Source organism: Pantherophis guttatus, chromosome 2 (assembly GCF_059756535.1).
Source record: "Pantherophis guttatus breed Tessera chromosome 2, ASM5975653v1, whole genome shotgun sequence".
Classification (NCBI taxonomy): Eukaryota; Metazoa; Chordata; class Lepidosauria; order Squamata; family Colubridae; genus Pantherophis; species Pantherophis guttatus.
This window is the reverse complement of record NC_142064.1, coordinates 137919451-137939701: the sequence shown is the minus strand read 5'-3', so window position 1 is coordinate 137939701 and position 20251 is coordinate 137919451. Positions and strand designations below refer to the sequence as shown.

The 20251-nt window shown below is 38.0% G+C and overlaps 2 protein-coding genes across 4 annotated transcripts in view; one reads left to right on the top strand and one right to left on the bottom strand.

Annotated features, from left to right (window-relative positions):
* Positions 1-182: 182 nt before the first annotated feature.
* Positions 183-12953, bottom strand: NABP2 (nucleic acid binding protein 2). 3 transcript variants are annotated; one of them, XM_034412350.3, is made up of 8 exons: positions 12588-12953; positions 12157-12251; positions 10640-10744; positions 9363-9501; positions 7916-7987; positions 5457-5538; positions 3493-3556; positions 183-1881 (listed from the first exon to the last, which is right to left on the bottom strand). In XM_034412350.3, exons 3-8 carry the CDS (start codon positions 10716-10718, stop codon positions 1685-1687), a joined length of 633 nt encoding a protein of 210 aa, XP_034268241.2. In that variant the 5' UTR covers positions 10719-10744; positions 12157-12251; positions 12588-12953; the 3' UTR covers positions 183-1684. The 3 variants fall into 3 exon arrangements, with proteins under 3 accessions (XP_034268241.2, XP_034268240.2, XP_034268242.2); XM_034412349.3 differs by lacking the exon at positions 12157-12251 and having other exon boundaries at positions 12588-12728; XM_034412351.3 differs by lacking the exons at positions 10640-10744; positions 12157-12251 and having other exon boundaries at positions 12588-12726.
* Positions 12824-20251, top strand: part of RNF41 (ring finger protein 41) — a 46548-nt gene continuing 39120 nt past the window's right edge. Inside the window, exon 1 of the mRNA XM_087886910.1 lies at positions 12824-12975. The gene's annotated coding sequence lies outside the window, so the exon portion shown is untranslated. The remainder of the gene's footprint in view (positions 12976-20251) is intronic.

Below are 20251 nucleotides of genomic sequence, written 5' to 3'. Positions count from 1 at the left end.
CCGTAAACAATGAAGTTCTTTTTAAGAATTAATTCAAGCAATTATTTTGGAAAGGGCAACAATGGAAAAGAGCAAAAAGGTGAGGAGGAGCCAAACAACTATATAACAAAGCATTTCAAGAACATATTTAAATGCTTAAGCAGCTGCATTCATTCATAATTACACAAGCAACAAGTAAGACATTTCTTTTGATGTTTTATTGGCATTACAATGGTTGTAACTTTGGCAACAGTTTCAGGGTAAAGACCTCCCTCTTCCTTTTAAAATGCTTAGATCTGTTTGTGATGAAGGCTGGTGTTCATACTTCTTCAAATAAGTAAGAGTCAGACAATATATAGTTTCCTGAAAGCTTTCCAGAATTTTGGCTTAGGATAGCCCCTTACGTTTTCTAATTATGGATATGGGAAAGAGATATTAAATTAAAATATACATGACAAATGCCCAATAACACTCTTACAATGTCAGAAGATTCTGACTGGCTTTTTTAAAAATTTGTATAGGTCTTCCAGTTCAAAGATAAGCAGACTTGATCTTTCACTTGACTGTGTCTGCACGAAGACCCAAAATAGGAGCAGTGACTGTAGTCAGGAAGCTCAATCTATACAGCCTCTGATATACGGTTTCTGCTTGAGCAGGAGGTTGAACTAGAAGACCTCCAAGATCCCTTCCAACTCCATTCTACGTTCTACTGGAATGTAAAAAAATTCAATATCTCCGCACAATAATCAATGTTTGCAATAGTGGCGAATATCTGTATCTGAGTAATTAAATGTTTAAAAACCATTAACTTTCATAACAATTAAAAGCTAGGATTTTTAAACAAAGATTAATTTCTTGTCGGCTTTGCTATACTTTTACCATGTTGTTTTCAAAAACCTCTCTAAAGTTTGCTGTAAATTATAGTGTCACTTTTGGGGGAATAGCTGTAGCAATAGCAATAGTGCTTAGACTTTACAGCACTCTCTGAGAGGTCTACAACATCAGCATATTTCCCTCAACAATCTGGGTCCTCATTTTACCGACCTTTGAAGGATGGAGGGCTGAGTCAACCTTGAGCCCGTCAGGATCGAACTCCAGACTGTGAGCAGAGTTAGCTTGCAATACTGCATTCTAACCATGCCGCTACCAGGGCTCTTGGACATGACAAGGCTCTGTTATTGGCCAGTCCTAAGGCTGTTTGGGAAAGCATGGCATCACCAACTGCGCTTCCTTGAGAAGTTATGAATCATATTCATTCCAATTCATAGATTAAAAAGAGTAAGTAAAGAGCTTTAAGAAGTACAAACCTAAATGCAAAAACTCATGCCCAACTTACAGGAGCTTATTCTCTGGGAAGATAATGGACAGGAACAAAATACTATCAGGTTAACAGATGGCAGGTCAATTGTTATTGATTTCCAGCAAAAAATGAGTGCAACTTACTATATTTGAGGATTCCTAAAAGGCAAGCCAAACCTTTCAGTAGAAAGACTGAAGACTGTTATCTCTCACCCAATCACAACACCCCATGTTAAAAATACATTTCAGTGGTTAAACGTTATGTTGTTCCCATAGTCTCTACTTCAGCTTAGTGTATCCATGACTTCTCAGCAGCAACTGTTTTGCCTCAGAAGGAGGCACAAAGTAGTATTGCAGGCAGTGGAGGAAAGAGGTATCCAAAACTTTCCTGAATTTACAGCCCCTGCTATCTTTTGCTACTTCTCCGTGTCTCTTTGCCATTGCTGACTGGGTTTGAGGATGACCCTATGCTTGATGAGCTTCCACCTTGATGGTTGGGTTGACTCCTAGTGATGCGACTGGTGGTAGGATGGGTTGTGATGCTGGGTTGGTGCAGAGCACCACCAGAGGGGATCAACCCATTGCCATTCTGGTTCTCTGCAGCTGAAGCCAAATAACATAAAGGAACATAGAAAGATATGAGTGAAACAAGATCAACGAAACTACAAAATTCAGTGTAATCTTGAAAACCAGAGTTATTATGAAAGATTTGTCCCTACATAAAAAAATCCTGTACCGAGTTCTCAGACAAGGACCCACAAAGGAGGCCAAAGGAGTATGAGCAAGAAAAATGATTCAAAAATAGGTGGAAAGGTAAAGAAGCCAAAGGGAGTCACATTTGCTTGTTGGTTTCTAGATTGTGGCAACTTGATTTTGGACCTGGATTTCATTTCTTTGATTAGAGTACAAATGCTAGATCCTCTGGCAGATGATTCTCCAAGAAGGAACTTCTACAAGTTTGCAGTAAGTCACCAGGCAATGAGACCATGGTCTCTAGGCCACAGCTCTGTATGTATGCTGCCAATCAAAACGGAGACTAGCCCAGAAGTTGAGATTGACATCACACTAAGCAGGGTTAGCAGCCTTCTCAGGGGCAGCAATTTACTTCCCTGAGCAGTTGAACACCCCCAGGGATCATCACAATGCCCTTCTGCTCATTTTTCTGAGTTTTCCAAGGAGAGGCAATAACGGAAGGGGGGATGGGCACAGAAAGCCTCATGAAGATAAAGTGCTCCAATTCTACCACTGAAAAGAAGTCCCAACAGCCAAGAATCATACCCATCTTTTAATGGCCCCATTTCAGTTCACTTTTTGGGAGTTTGGGAAAAGTCTCAGGTGAAGGTTGGAGGCCTCCCGCTCCCTTCTCCACCCTTACTTTCAAATCCCCACATAAATATTGTACCAGTGAAGACTGGCTTCTCTGCTACTAAATCCTGAGATGCTGGGAGAACTCATGTGGCCTCCTGACTAGTGCATTGACGTATGGCTTGTTGACCAAACAAAAGCACTAATTTTATTCCTATGTAACATTGTCACAAATCATGGTTTATAAACCACAGTATCTAAATTAAGGTAGTCCTTGACTTATAACCATTTGTTTAGTGACTGTTCAAAGTTATAACAGAACTAAAAAAAGTGATTTATGAACATTTTCACATTTACGACTATTACAGCATCCTCAGGGTCACGCAATCAAAATTGGGGTGCTTGGCAACTGGCATGGATTTATGACAGTTGCATTGTCCCAGGGTAACGTGATCACCATTTAAAATCTTCCCACCTGGCTTCTGACAAAGCAAAGTCAATGGGGGAAGCCAGATTTGCTTAACGACTGCATGATCCACTTAACAACTGCAGTGATTTGCTTAACAACTGTCACAAAAAGGGTTGTAAAATGAGGCATAACTCATTTAACTGCATTGCTTAGCAACCAAAATCTTGGACTCAGTTATGATTGTAAATCAAGGACTACCTCTTTGTAACAATAAGCTAAAACCAAATAAATCATAATTAACCAATCAAAATGAATGAGCAGAAGGAACAAAAGGTCCCAGTTTATGATGTAATATTATATGCAAGCCCAGCTACATGTTTATGCACCAGCCAGCCAATAAATTAACCCACCCTATTTATAAATCTATAAATCAGATTGTCAGAATGTCATCAAGGCAAGAGCAGATCTTTCTCTCACTAGCTTGGATCCAGATGTATTACCTGCTGATGTAGAAGGTCCTGTTGTAGTTTGAGAGGCTGTAGGCGCTGCATTGTCATTCGGTGTCTATAAGACAGAACCAAAACAACTATTTTAACCCATGCAGAAATTCTAGATTTAAAAGACCCTGGGGCTTAGTCAGGGAGGAAACCAATCCAACTATCCACCCAGAATTTCTAAATGTAGATTCAGAATGGGTGGAGAAGAGGAGGAGGCATAAACTATGTTGTTGTTGTGTCCAACCAATCACGACCCCGTGAACAACAGCCTTCCTGTCCTCTACCATCCCCTGGAGTCCATTTAATCTCACGCCGACTGCTTCAGTTACTCCATCCAGTCACCTCATTCTCTGTCGTCCCCTTCTTCTTTTGCCTCCAATCTTTCCCAGCATTAGGCTCTTCTAAAGCATAAACTATATTAAATTACAAAACAAAAACCTCTTCTACAACAAGGCAACAAAATCTGGCTGGCAAGATATTATCTGCTAAAATATTATCTGCTAAGATGTTATCTGGAAAATATTACTGAGAGATGAGTCCAGCCAACTAGCCAATAAATTTGCTCCCATTTAAAGTCCTACTCATACTGTTGAGTTAGATCCATTCAGGCATCCAATAAATTTGCCAATTCCATATCCTGAGATTTTGTATTATTATTTATTAGATTCGATTCTCATATTTTCTCAGGAAACTCAAGGCTGGAAATATGGGGATTTTGTTCCCATAACTCAATGAGGCATGTTTGGCTGAGACTGTATATAAATCCACCTGGTGAGTCTGCATGACTGAGGATGGACTTCAATCCAGGTTCTCTCAGTGCAATCCAATGCATTAACCACTACACCACTCTTTTAAAAATCATGCAGGAGAACCCCCTCAGCTTCTGTTTATCCCTTCACATTTCATCAAAGTGGCTCTTAAACATGCAAGAACTCTCTCAAACCTGAAAAGTTTATTATCCCCTTTTTTAAAAAAGGAAAGCCAGGATAGGCTACCCAGCTTCGGGTGTCCATGAGAAGGGTCAATTTCTTCAATGTGGTTGGTGTAATTAGATAACTGAAGCCATGACTTTTTTTAATGGCTACCACATGTATTGCTTCCATGTGGGACTTGCATCCCTGGTCTTGCCTGACACTTGAGATCCATGACACCTTCTGTAGTCATTTCTCTAGATGATCTGAATCTACAGACCTTGGTTGGGACTAGCAGAGGGTGAAGCCCAAAACATAGGGCTCACTTGTCCTGCATTAGATTGTGTAATTAGGTTGTGTACGCTCCCTCAGTTGAGATTGACTTCTGAGCACTTTATGGAGGCAACCATATACTGTATATGTCACTGTCAACAGAACTAAAGAGGTCTTTCTCATTCCTTTTTCAAGAATGTTTTCCCCCCATTTTTCAACTTCCTGGCTCAATCAATATCTCCAATAGTGGTTGTTAGAGTCCTATCTATGTAATAAGCAAGTCTCCTTTAGTTTAGCTTCTCAGTCCAAGTTGGACCAATGCTGCCACCTGCTGAAACTTTCTCTTGATAGGCACATGTAAAACCCAGCTTCTACAAAATGTAAAACAAGCATGGGATTTTAAAGAGAAGAAATGCAACAGGAGTTGGTTATCATATTTTTAAAGGATTCTGCTTCAGCAAAATGGCATGAAAAGTACCAGTCATCATGTGATTGGGCAAGGAATGGTTCTTAGGCTTATAAAATCCATCATTAAACATTTATTTCACACCTCAATATCAGTTCAGACAAAGATCCTTGCATTTTCCTTAATTTCCATATATATGTGTGTGTACATATATACACAAACGTGTTTGTGTGTGTGTGTTTAGAAGCAATCTATTACTCTACATATCATTCTTCACTCATAGTTAAGTTTTAAAGATTATGTCCAACCTATACTATCTCTGAGTCATACAAGTCACTAACTGAAAACAACCAAACTAAGGCAATTCTTATACTTACATTTTTGTTTTGTGACTGCTGGGCAACATAGTCAGGATTTGGCTCACTAAAATTGGGCACTTCTGAATAAATCATACAAAACCTAGAGAGCAAGAGATGCAACTGTCATTCAACTGATGATTTTTTTTCTTTGTTCTTTTTAATTCCCACTCTTCAATAATGCATACTGCCCTGTCGTAATGAAACCGCAATATGTCCTATAGCAGCTTATAGCTCATTTGAAAAAGAAACCCTGAGTCTTAAATCAAAGTGGCTTGAGAACAAAAGAAAAAAAAAGTTAGACAGAAGAAGGGAAACAAAATGAGGCACCATTGAAATTATAACTGAGATGGTAATCCATCTGGTACCCTAAGGGTTATTGCTAAGCTTCCTTTGAAGATAAACTGAAGACTGCTGCCCCTCCCCCACAAACAGGTGCAAGAATGTCCCTTTTTTGTAGTGCAGCAAGATGGAATAGCCATCCAAAACAATCCTTTAACTACCTTTAACTTTTCTCTGGCAAATACAAACTTTTAAAAGCTCTGCTCTTCCAAACAATGGACTTTCAAGGGAGGTGGGTGGAAAGAATAAAGGTAGGAAAATATTAACTCAAGCTATTGAAATTAAAACTTGACCAGCCAACAATGGCAACACTATGAATCTGGCGTTAATGTTCATATTGTTAATAAATGAAAAAGATCCAGAGGTAGATACTAACAGTGAGGCAAGATTATTTACAGTGAGCTCCTGTTGAAGATCAAAGGAGGCGGGTGGGTAGCTCTATCTCAGACATCAACTAGGACCGCGATGGCAAACCTATAGCATGCGTGCCAAAGGTGGCACACAAAGCCCTCTCTGTGGGCATGCGTGCCGTCGCCCCAGCTCATCCAGCTGGTCATCAGGTTTTTAGCGCTCTGGCACGCGTGCGTGCATGCATGCACGCACCTTCCGTTTTGGGCATTCTGCGCCTAAAAGGTTAGCCATCACTGAACTATCATATAATATGATAGACTTGCAGGGCATGCAACATGTTCATACCAATGTAATATAATATAATGTTACATATATATATATATATGTATATGGGAATGTGTGTTAGTTATTACTTATTTGGGTTTAGGGATTCTATTTCTTTCATTTATTGAGTTATTGAAATGTATTTTGTGTTTCTGCGGGGGGGGGGACTGCACCAAGGGAGGCTCATTCAATTTCATTGTATATATGTTGTGCATTGACAATAAAGGTTTGATTTGATTTGATTTGAATTGAATTAGGAAATGCTTTATTTGACCTTCTTGGACAAACTTGTTTCATCTGGGCATTTAAGATCAATTCATGGTTAGTGGAATAAATAAATCAAAATAGTTCTAACATTAAAACTGAGGACTGTGAAGTAGTCTTTGAGATATTCAGAGATCCAGCTTTAAAGGGGGAGAAATCAAGTGAATTGAGAGGGTGTACATAGCACCTGCTGGCAGTTCCTTAAATCAAACACATCTTTTCAAGGAATGCGAGGCAGCATTTGTACAATCCCAGAAAAGATGCATCTTCTTCATGAAACTGAAATTTTATGAAGTGAAAGAGCCAGTTTGGTCTACTGGTTAAGGCATCAAGCTAGAAACTGGGAGACTATGAGTTCTAGTCCTACTTTAGGCATTAAAGCTGGCTAAGTGACTTTGGGGTAGTCACTCTCTCTCAGTCCAAACCATCTTGTAGGATTGTTGTTGTGGGGAAAATATGAGGAAGGTGTATTAGATATGTTTGCTGCCTTAATTATTTATAAAGATGATAAAGGCAGGATTAAAATAAAATAATTTTTCAAGAGGAGTTACATGATCACCCCCATGCATTCTGAATTACCTTTTCCTCTTTGACCTGCACATACTTAATATATATTCCTTGTCCTTTTTCACATTTTTCTTCCAAAGCATGTCTTTTTATCCTAAGGATGGTGAACCTCTATAGTTCTATAAAATGATCTAAGAATGGCTAATATATGGCAACACAAAAGCGATTTAATAAAAATCATCATAACAAATCTTTATCAGCACAAATAACTGTAATAAATTCAGTGTGAGATTTCTCAATGAAATATTACTGGAAAAACTAGAGATTCACTGTAAGACAAAACATAAAATGTATCTCGATACAAAGTGAAATGAAAATTAAATCTAGCATAGGGTGGAGACATTTATCCTAGGGAATTAAGAAGTGGTGGCATATTTAGAGCTGTGAATCAAGCAGTGATTTCCTAATGACAGATGGATTGTTAAATGTAACCAGAAATATGGCAATGTGTTACCAATACCTTTCAACCGAGAAACAAAAGAAAATGTCTTCCATGGTTTCAGATACTTAACGTCTTCTAGGGCAGAACTATTCTTTAGCAAAAATCTGTCTTTGCACAACATTGGGAAAAAAATCCACCTAACCATCCCCTAATCCTAGGAAGAGCCATTGAAATAAACTGTGAGCCTTACTCTCCTACTTTCTGCAGATCTCCTCCACGTCCAGTGTACAGTGTCAAGCAGCCTTTGAAAATCGATGAGTACCTGATAAAGAAAAACTCATGATTAAAAAGCAGCACACAATTCCTAGTTTTTCTCAAAAATAAATCTGTCTTTTTGGTGCATCGCATGAAACTCTACCTGCATACTATCTGTACAGTGCTTGTTTGTCCCTCCCTGAAATAAATCAACCTTCCACACAAACATGGTAATGGGTGCAAGAAAGGAGATTACATGTTTTTAAATCTAATTGAAACCAGTGATACCTTGAATTCAGCAGATTAATTTCAACGGAGTACCCTTGAATTAAAAAAAAACTTACTTCCAAGGAGCTATGTATGGGATCATGCTTTTAAGTTTTCTAGATTTGCTCCAACTATTGGAATTGAACAAAAATGTTTAGTTAGTTGGGCTGACTGCAGAGTATGGCAAATTTATTAATGTGTTAGGTCTCTGCTAGCATGTTCATTCATATTTGTACAGAACATCAAAAAAGGTCAATCTTACAGGGTGCTCTGCTTGTATACAGGTAGTTCTTGTTTAGTGACTCTCATTTAGCAATTGTTCAGTGTTATAACAGTGATGAAAAACTTTACAACCAATTCTCACATTCTCAACCCTTGTAGGTCTCTAAACCAGAAGAAAGCTGAAGTAAAATCATAAGATCACAGCAATGGTTTCATTTAGCAACTGCTTCTCTTAACAACCAAGTTGCCAGTCCTAACTGTAGTCATTAAAAATAGACTACCTGTACACCACTTTTAATAAGCAGATTCATGTGTTCTGTGTTTGGTTAACTATCATTTACTGAATAAGCAAAATTGGATTGGTTCAAATTACATACTGAGCCATAAATCATGGTTTATAAACCACAATAGCTGGGTTCAACTCCATAGACTAAGCCAAAATTAAGCAAACTAAGTTATGACCAAGGACAATGCATAAATTAAGCTTAAGTCTGCCTTTGTGTAAATAAGAGGAAAATGAACCTTAAAAACAACATGTACATTTGCAGAAGAAAATATATACAAGTCTAAGAATTAGGTTAAATGTTGCAGATTAGACTGATTCCAAGAATTATAGAGTCTTTAAATTAGGGTTGATGAAAGCTTATTCTGCTGGATCTAAAACATCTGGTAGCCCAAGATTGCATGGCCAATGATGATGATTGTTGGAAGATAATAGCTCAGCAACATATAGAAGTCTCAGAATCCCCCCCCCCCTTAAACTTTCCTAACAAAATTTAGAAAAGTGGTGAAACACGTTAAATAACTAATTTGTATGAAGTAATTTGAGCACATTCCACAAAACAGCCAAGTCATACTTGCTGCTCTCTTGACATCGGGTTTAGCCACAGTCTCAAAAATAACTCTTCCCTCAGCTTCTCCCAAGCTGTTCCTCTTGGAAAAATCCCCCATACCCTTTGGTGAGTCGGATGATATCGCCCGGCTGGATTAGGTTTCCAACATCATCCCATACAGAGATGTTTATGCTGCCTGTTTTGTCAGCTACTTTACAGGTCCGTACTTCATGCCCATCCTTTGTCTTGGTCACCCGGCCTAGTGATAGAACAAGAACCACAATTCAAGAAAAATTGCAAGGATCTGTTATCATGACTGAAGGAGAGGTTTTTTATCCGTCACTACTTCACTCCGAATACACACCACCTTCATCTGCATATTCCTTTAAGCCCAGAAGTTTAAATACTGAGCTTCTGTTGTGTGTGTGTAAAACTGGAAGTCAATCGTTTAGATTATCTAAAAATTACTCTTTTTGCTGAGAGTTCAGTCTGCTTCTCCTTATCATTAAGAAACGTCTTCATGATCAGCAGCAGTAATCATGCCATACAGGTAGTTAAGTATCCTTGCTTAACAAGGATATTTGGGACCAGGATTTCCATCACTAAGTGATGAGGTCATACAATGCAACCTCACAACTCTATTGCTAGCAACAGCAATTTTGGCATTCCTTGTAGCTATCCTTAAGCAAATCCTGTCGTAAGTTTGAACAGTCACTGAATGAATGATCATTAAACAAGACCTGTATTACTTTCCCCCTCATATAAGACTGCAGTTTTAAACCCACTTAGGTATACTGTAAGTAGATATCATTGAATTCCCTAGGATGTAACTTATATTAAATTTTGTAAAGTATTTTTTAAATTTACAAGCCAATAGGTACTACAAATTGTTCGGAGTACAAAGGGGGAAGTCAGAAATTAAATATTAAGTATATTATTCTTAAGGATGCTGTTTTTTCTTCTTTTTTAGCATTATAAATAATACTTTAGTGGAGATTTTGGCATTAAGCTCAAAAATATATACTTCTGCTTTGTATCATGAAAATAGTTCAATGTGCTTTGTTTGGTATGTTTTACCTTTCACTAATGTTATTTTGAGCATTAAAACTTCAGTAATTATCTGTCCATTTATATAAAGTATCTTTTTAAAAAAATAATAATTTTGTTTTAAATGAATTTTTTTTAGTCTGGTCAATAACCAACATTTTTTGGAATACGACAGCAATTAGTTAATCAATGAGGGAAAGAAAATCATTGCAAAGCAATTACAAAAAAGGCAGTAAAATATTTTATCCAGAATTTAAGCATTCTAGTGAAATAAGCATGTAGCTTGGTCTCCCAACTGCTTATATAGTGATTTTAAAAAGCAAACCTATCTTCTCTTCCATGTGACTTACCTGTTTCCAGCACAATGAATATAAGATTTAGATTTTTCATGCCTGGTTTAATATCCTTCACCAACGTTTCTGTTGTCATGTTAAATGGCTTTTGATTTCCAATACCTGGCAAATAATTTTAAGTAGTCTTATATTCATAGATAGAACAAATAAGAAAATGCTGATTTATAGTAGATAACTATTCCACTTTAATCTTGAAGATATTATGTACTCTTCCACTGATATAAAACACAGCCCATGTCTCAATGTGCAAGATTATAAAGGCATACACATACAAGATGTGTAAATTAAATTTATTCCTCCCATTATCACATTCTTCCTTCTGCTACAATTACTTGCAAAAAGTTGATATATTTTTGCCCAATACCAAGAGAGAAAGTGAACAAGACTCACTTTTAAACAAAAAGATGCTTTTAAAGTACAGTGATGTGCAGACATCCTCACATCTGTACTTTTAGAAGCATCTGTTTAAAAATTGTTCACTTTCTCTCTTGAATAGTTGACATATTAGCCTATGATGTTTAAAAATAAATAATGTCAAATATTGTTCTGCAAGTGCTTTGTGATTCCGTATAGCTTTTGGTCGCACAAGCTTTTCCAGTTTGTCAGAATCATAAGAGGGCAAAATAGTATCAACATCTTGCAAGTAATTGTAAAAGAAGGAAGAAGGTAGGGTTTAAAATAAACTCTACATTTTAACATACAAGGCATAATTTGATTTTCTTTTTTTAGTATGTTGTGTGAATCCAATCAACTGTGATTTGGTAAGCAAATTAAGCTCAATATATAAACCCAACCAATATTATCCAAACCATACCTAATTCGGAAAATAAACTTTGAAAAATTGAAAATAAAAAACATCAGAAACAAGGAGTTAAAGTACATATGCAAGAAATCAATTTCTACAATATTTGTCTATCAATAAAGAAGCAGAATATTACTGGAAATATGTGTAGGAATATGGGTTGAATTCTGTATACCATCCTCAGGCAACACACATCTTCTATCCCAAGCACACCTTAATTTCCATGATCATAAAACACACATCTGTACATTTATGACAAACTTCCTTGACAGAGATTTGAAATGCAAATGTTTTACATACAACTTCTATAAGCTACACAGAAAATCACTACAGTTTTAATCAACTCATCACAAAAGATAGTGTAAGAGCTTTTACTGATTACAATCTTAGAATGCATACATAAAATCACATTTTTAATAGGTTTATTGTTTCCCTATAACAGGGCAGAAGCTTTTTGACACTCCTTGGGAAATTATAAAGAAAATTCATCTCTCCAATACACTCTTGAGTGTAATCAATCCAAGTATCTAAAAGATGGCTATAAAATATACCCTCCCCTCCCCCATATCCACTCCCAAATTCCATCCATGTTTAAACTGCTGCTGTCGATTTTTTTCTTTTCAAATTATGAGCTCATTCTGGTCTTTTATAAAAGCTAGTAATGCAGTTTTATCAGCTTTTAGCTCCCACTGATCATTGTTAGAATACCTACTTTGAACAAAACTTAATAATTTTTCAGCACATGTAGAAAGCCAGTTTCAAGGGAGGTTGTGTAGCATCCTTGATCTGGTCAGAGGTTTCATTCCACTGTGAAAAAGAAAAGCAAACAAAGTACTTTCCATTGTTTCTTAGAGAATCATTTATCCTCCTCCTGATCAAATTACATCGTCTAGCAGTTTTTTGCTAAGGGATGCCTCTCCGTATGAAGCAGATACCATTGCTCTTAAATAATATGCTTGCATTGTAATAATGCAATTAAATGAAAGATAGTTAAAAAGTTCAATAGAACAACTAAGTCAATATGCTAGTGAGCAGACTCGTTCCTACTGAACATGGATTCTGCTGGCCCTGCAACATGTCCATATGTTTTTGTGCTATGTCCAAAGCAACAAACAGTCTGCCGAAAACGCATATTCTTCTTACCTATAATCTCATGGCTATTAATTACATCTTGCATAAAAGAAAGTCCCCATCACCACTTTTTCAGTGAAAGAGCCAGATGAACGTCCACTTGCAGACATTCCAGGAAGTATCCTGCAGCGTCCAATCCAGCCAATCACAGCACAAGACAGCCCTTCGACATGTAGGAACGTTCCAATCTTCCAGCCAATTGCAAGCTGATAAAGCATTAAAGTGACAGTACCAACAACTGTGGACATTGTAGGGGGAGATCCGCAATTGTCTATGGTAGCAAAAATAGAGCTTGGAGCATTTTTTAAAACAGATTTTATTGCAAGGCATAGAGTTTCACGAACTGCAGTTCGCTTTATCAGATGCGTGGAGTAGCTCAACTGTTGTACGATTTAAATAGGTACTGTACGGAGAGATTGAAGGAGGGAGAGAAAGACTGTGGGTGCACAGATGAAAATTGCATGGGAACAAACTACAAATTGTTTATCAATTAACAGTTTTAAAGTCTTAAAAATCTATTGTGTTTGTTAAGATCTTCTGAAATATCCTGAAACGTATTGATGGAAGTATAGCTATCTCAATTTTTGACTGCCAACAACTAATTACAAGCAGAGCGTTTTCTACCCCAAAAAACAATTTGCAATATATTCAAATCTTGATGTTCGAGAACTTAACTAGTGGACTCAAGACATGCAATATTTCCATCAGTTTTGAAATTAGTATATCATTGAATGTCTTCCTTTTGGGTTTCGTTTAAATATGGGCACAAGCTGGATTGCAAAAAATTAGAAACAGACAGTACAATTAATGGGCATCTTTGTAACATCCCACAAAATATCCCTAATTTATTTAATGCATTTTCTGTTAAAGATTAGATTTAGATTGATATGTATTTTCTATTGTTCATAATTACAGCTTTTGAATTTAATAAAAATACGCATACATCTGCCTATTTTCACTTTAATAAGATTTATCTGTGCATTGATGTGACATGATTATTCAAAAGGCCAGGAGATTTTAGCTATATTCTAATTACCGAGATCTGTCTGGCTGAAAGGGAAGAGTCTCCGTCATGGAGATCTATCCAGCGAGGTGTTTTATTCTGCATCATTTGCAACCCCATGACAGGATTGGCATAGTGTGGCAACTGGTTGCCAGGAGATCCTAACTGTTGTGCAGGTTGTCAGTTGTTGTTACATTCCATGCTGAAGGGATAATTGTGGGTTTCCTCAGCCTCTTACTACTAGGTGATTTCAACCTTCTTTCCATGGGATCTGAGACAGCTTGGGAATTCATAACCAAACATTCACTGTGTAATAATATGTCAATTATACAGTTCTTTGGAACTTTTCCATCAATCCATTGTCACGGGCAGCTCATTTCTTTATTATTTACTAAATTTGTATGGCACCTGACTCCTAGCAAGTGGGGCAGTTTTGTTGTTGTTAGTTGCGAAGTCATGTCCGACTCATAGCGACCCCATGGACAACGTTCCTCCAGGCCTTCCTGTCCTCTACCATGCTCTGGAGTCCATTTCAGCTCACGCCGACTGCTTCAGTGACTCCATCCAATCTTTCCCAGCATTAGGCTCTCCTCCAGTGAGCCCTTCCTTCTCATTAGGTGGCCAAAGTTGCGAACCGGTAGTAAAGGTAAGTAGAACCCACCCCTGGTTCAAAGGCCTCAATTCTTTGGTGCTCAGCTTTTATTATGGTCCAACTTTCACAGCCATACATTGCAACTGGGAAAACCATAGCCTTGACTATACACACTTTTGTTGGCAGGGTGATGTCTCTGCTTTTTAGTAAACTATCTAGATTTGCCACAGCTTTCCTCCCCAGGAATAAGTGTCTTTACAAATTGGCAGTTTACAATGATGTGAATTTTAATTTAATAGACATTTGGATTTAATAGACACACACTCCACTCAAATGGTTCGTTAAACTGAGATTTTATTGAATATCCAATACTTGGGTCCTTCCTCCATAGAAAATATATATTATGTAGAGGAATTACAACATAGAAGCATTTTTCAGCAACTTTTGTTCCCAGTTCTAAAGGTTTGATGACTCGTTTAATATTTTAAAGTTCAGATGAAGAAAAGAGAGCATCCCATGAAGCATCAGTGATAATCATATTCAGTTCCATCCTTTACTGATTTGTCTGTCGCTTGTTATTTTTCTGCAAATACAGTATATCCTCAGTTCTTGTGAGCTTCTCACTAATAACCAGCTACTGCTTTAACTTCATCTTCTAGTCTTAGAAGTTCTTCTAAAAAAGGAATATCTTCTAGGATATCTTAGATGCTGAGATGTTTATTGTACAAATTTAAGCACATTTTCCCATCTTTTTAATCTTCAATTACCATCTCTCCAATTGATTCATTTATCATTCCAAATGAAAATTGGCATCTCCTGGAATTCAGAGATCTTTTGAAAAAAAAATACCTTGTTTTTCTGTGTCTGTTTCCATCTTTATGATCTTTACAGATATTGATGTAATACTGCTTCTTGTCTCTGCTAATAGTTCTCTGAAATTTTCATTAAGTTAAGTTTCTCTTTCTTGGCTTTGGCGTCTTCTCTCATCTCTTTTTGGTTACAGTTTTTCACTATCTATTATGATCTAGTTTGCTTTCTTTTATTTCTTGATATTTTTACAAGGATCCTTATTTAATTTCTTTTTACAATTCCTCTTACTCCCTACCAATGACATCATGTATTTCAAAGTGATTCCTGATGATGTCCTTGAAGACTGAGTTTTTGAAATTGGATTGCCAGAAATTGGTAAATCATTCTTGTGCTTCATTTCTGTTTCTTAGGCCATATAATCCAACTATGTTTTTCTCTTTATTGGTTTTTTTTTTTTTTTTTGCATTCTAGTCTCCAACCACAAGAAGCACATCTTGCTTATAAATTGATTGCAGATTGAACTTGATCAGAAAATTCCTCAATCTCTTTTCTACAATCATCATTGGTTAAAAACAACAGTATTACTCCTTTTGTGTATGTGTCCTGTGTAGTACACAGTACTGAATGAATTTCTGACCACATGTCAGAATACCAATCCATTTCAGTTTTCTGATGCCCAAGATGTTAATGTGCAGTTGATTGATTTAATCTTTCACATATTCAGCTTTCCCATGTTCATGTTTCTTATATCCTGCTGCCCATTGTAATCCTGGCTTTGTAGCTGTGGATTTTCTTTTCTTGCATGACATCAGCAGCTGGATGTTAGAGATTTTTTTTAATCTAGCTGCATCATAAAAAGCATAAGTACACTACTCTAAAAGATCTTCAGCTCTTCCACAATAGCATGTTAGGCAGCGGTGAAATGCACTTACCTTCGCTACCGTTTTGGGAGTGTGAGCGCGCGTACCTCTTCTGCACATGCGCATAGCCTTCTGCGCATGCACAGAGGGTCAAAAATGGGACGTAGTGACGTCCCGGTGGGTGGGCGGAGCTTCCCACCACCAGTGCTACCGGTTTGTGCAAGCCGGATAGATCCAGCCGGATTTCACCACTGATGTTGGGTACTATTCCTCTAGAAAGCTCCTCATCTGGCCTTATTTTGTAAATTTTTGTCTTGTCTATCCATGTGGTTTTCTTGGTAAAATACATAAATGGTTTAGTATTGCCTAATTCCCCACAGCATGAAATTATATTCTTGTCATTTTCCTTAAAGTGTTCATCTATCTTCAACATCTTCCTGTATCACTGCTGTCCAATATAGATGTCTGCTTGCTTTAGTAAGCAGCGGGGATGACCTTTAAGCCTCAAGTGATCCTGCTGAGAGTATAAACTCTTGGCATACATACCTGGTGTTCTTCCTTCATTTCTCCAGGAAAATAAATGCCATGAGGCAGCAGAGCAAGACATGAGGGCGAGGTCAATAGTCAACATTCATATATAATAAATTATTTCCAAGTGTATACTGCTAACAGGTGTAATTATAAATATATAGTATCCTTTTGTTGCCATCTAATGGTCACCCATATTTTTACAAACTACTGTTAGAAGAAAAATCTGGTCTGGTTCCAATCTGGGAGAAAGAAGCTGGAAATATGGAGGCAGGTTGCAGGAAAGGAAGTCTGTTTATTTGGTATCCAGAAACTAATGACAGCAGCATGTTTCTGGGATGGCTGACAAAATGGGGGTTGAGAGTAGGTGGGCTTTTATACATTTTTGGGGGCTTTGTGATTGAGATGCCTGATCCTTGTGAAATGATACTTTGACCTGTGCTTAAGTGTACCCTTTTTGGTATTCTAATTATTGCTGTTTGACTCCCTTTGTGGCTGGGAGGTCATGCCCTGTCCTTGGAGCTGAGTGCGGAATGTAGATTTTAGGAGTCTTTGTTTTTCTGCTTTTAATCCTAACAGTTCAGCCTTTTGTGGGAACTGTAGCTGAAGATGTTTTGTTTATGAATGGAACTGTCTGGCTTCGTATAAATACATGTAAATCCATGTAAATAGATACTGAATGGAATGCTTCAGTTTTCTAAATAAATACAAAAGTATATAATTCATAAAACTTAATTGTTGGTGGGACTGTCTGAAGTGCTTTCCTGGTAATAGAGAGAAGTGAATGATTTGATCCTAGGAAAGCCTCCTTTCTGAGGGGGGTCGGGTGCTGACTTCTTACACTACCATACACTGGGATATAAAAGTACTTTATGATAGCATGAAGTTTGGGTTTTTTGTATCTATACTGCCATCTTATGGCCATCTGAATTGTTGCAATCCAAATATGGTACTGTGTTTCCCCGAAAATAAAACCCAACTGGAAAATAAGCCCTAGCATGATTTTTCAGGATGCTCATACTATAAACCCTACCACAAAAATATGTCCCAGTTAAGATAATCAGCGAGACAGATGCATTTAGTATGTCTGTTGCAACACACGATGGACGTATTGAATTATGAAGTAATAATATTAATATATAATTAAATATAAATAAATATTATTGGCACTAATACTTAAAATAAATGCTAATATAAATTATAATTAAGTATTTGTAAATACATAAGTGGGTGCCTTTGGAGAAGAGGTAAACCAATGCCTATGTAAACAGATGAACTTGAGACTTATTGCCGAATGACTTATTGCCGAATGACCAACACAGACCCTACACATGAATAACATGTGCACTTCGATAATGAACAGATGTGTTTCATAATTCAATATATCGTGTGTTGTAACGAACTTAATGCACTTGTGTGAAATAAAGAAACGTTTTCTGAATGGTACCTGCAATTTTTCATCACTTTTGTGTGGATGATCTATCTTAACTGTCAGCATTTTTGTTGCCACTCCTGTCTTATAAGTCTTCAATTAACACTTGATTTAATGCAGACATGTCAAGCACAAGCTGCCCCGGAAATGGCGGGGGACCAGCCACTGCCAGCCCAGCCGAGCATCCCCTGGCGCGCACACAGGAGGCAACAAGTGTGCAGGGGCTGACGGTGTCCGGCAGCAGCCACAGCCCACCAGCCCTGTCATGGCTATGGGCAGGGTGGATAAAAATCATTTATTTTATTTTTTAAAAAAACAGATTTTTAAAATTTAAATTGGAATTTTTTTTATTAAAATCGGATTTTTTTAATTTTTATCAAATTTATTTTAATAAAATCCTTTTGCAGTAAAAATCTATTTAAAGTTAGTGTTCTATTTAAGATACTTTAATAATTTAGTTTATTCCGCATGAAATGGAGCTTAGTTGTATAGCATGAGACTATATTCTGCAATATTGGGTCTGTTGGTGAGTCAACAGCGGGTCAGAGGAGGAATTGCTGTGAGGCAGAGATGACTGTTGCTCTTTAAAAATTATGATTTACAGAATGTCACGGAAGTGAGTACACCCCCTCACATTTTGTAAATATTTAAGTATATCTTTTCATGTAACAGCACTGAAGAAATGATGCTAGGCTACAATATAAAGTAGTGAGTATACAGCTTGTATAACTGTAAATGTGCTGTCCCCTCAAAATAATGCATCACACAGCCATTAATATCTAAACTGCTGGCAACAAAAGTGAGTTCACCCCTAAGTGATAATGTCCAAATGGGGCCCAAAGTGTCAATATTTTGTGTGGACACCATTATTTTCCAGCACTGCCTTAACCCACTTGGGCATAGAGTTCACCAGAGCTTCACAGGTTGCCACTAGAGTCCTCTTCCACTCCTCCATGACAACCTCACGGAGCTGGTGGATGTTAGAGACCTTGCGCACCTCCACTTTCCATTTCAGGATGCCCCACAGATGCTCAATAGGGTTTAGGTCTGGAGACATCCTTGGCCAGTCCATCACCTTTACCCTCAGCTTCTTTAACAAGGCAGTGGTCGTTTTGGAGGTGTGTTTGGGGTTGTTATCATGTTGGAATACTGCCCTGCGGACCAGTCCGAAGGGAGGGATCATGCTCTGCTTCAGTATGTCACAGTACATGTTGGCATTCATGGTTCTCTCAATGAACTGTAGCTCTCCAGTGCCAGCAGCACTCATGCAGATAGTGGGAGGGAATGGGTGGGCAGCCCCCCCCATGCCTCTGCCTCCATCTACTGCTTGGAGGGCTGGGCTGGCATTTGCAGTGTTCGAACTCACCTGCACTGTGCGGGCTATGCAGCCCCACGGTATGCTGGCCAAGAGGCCAGCGGGCTGTGGCTGCTGCCGGACACCATCTCCACTGCGTACTTGCCACCTGTGCGCACGCTGGGGATGTGTGCCCAGCCGAGTTCAGGCGGCCTTGGGGTGTCAGGGGCCAGTCCCTTGCCATCTCCAAGGTGACCCCGCGGGCCAGATATGGGCCCATCCGGCCCGCGGGCCTTGTGTTTGGCATGTCTGTTGTACATGAAATAAGAAGACATTACCTGAAAATAAGCCGTAATGCGTCTTTTGGAGCAAGACTTAATGTAAGACCCAGTCTTATTTTCCGGAAAACATGGGTATCTCCATTCCCTGCACCTGGTCTGCATCCAAATAGTTTTGTTTTGTTTTGTTTTAGTCCTATGAAAACTGAGGCTTTCTGCTTTTTTGTCCTGTGTGAACCTGGCTGTGATTTATTCAGTCATCATCAAGTTAAACAAGCTTTGTGCCTTGGTGCTGTAAGGTCCAATAATAATATGTTTAAACTCATAAATGCCAAACAACAAATTTAAACAGAGGCTTGAGTAAAATAGCATTTAATCTTGATCAAACTTAAATGGTTAGCTGTTCCAAACACATACAAGATACATGCAGGTAACAACTACAAACAAGAAAGAGAATGTGAGCCCCTTTTATATTGTTTAGGAAAGTCATAAACCATCAGTTAAAACCCCCAATTCTGGCATCTTTGATTTGTGTATCCCCTGGAACAGGGTAGAGCCCCTTGATTAGCACCATTAGCGTTATCTCTTCCTGATCATCTTCTTTGTGTTCACACTTGGCTATTTAGCCCCCTGGAGTGAAGGGAACTCAAGATACAGATACAGAGATAAGGCTCTGATCAAAAGGTGGAACATATGTTTTGACAAATGCCAGATACTTTATAGACCCCAATAACAGTATATGTTTGTTCCAGGAAGCTAGTCAATGTGGCATATTTGTGTTACAACTTTAAAAACATAATATATGTATGTGTTCCAGGAAACAAATATTTACAGCATGCAGATGTAGGAAGAAATATCCTTCTGGGTTCAGCTCCAAAT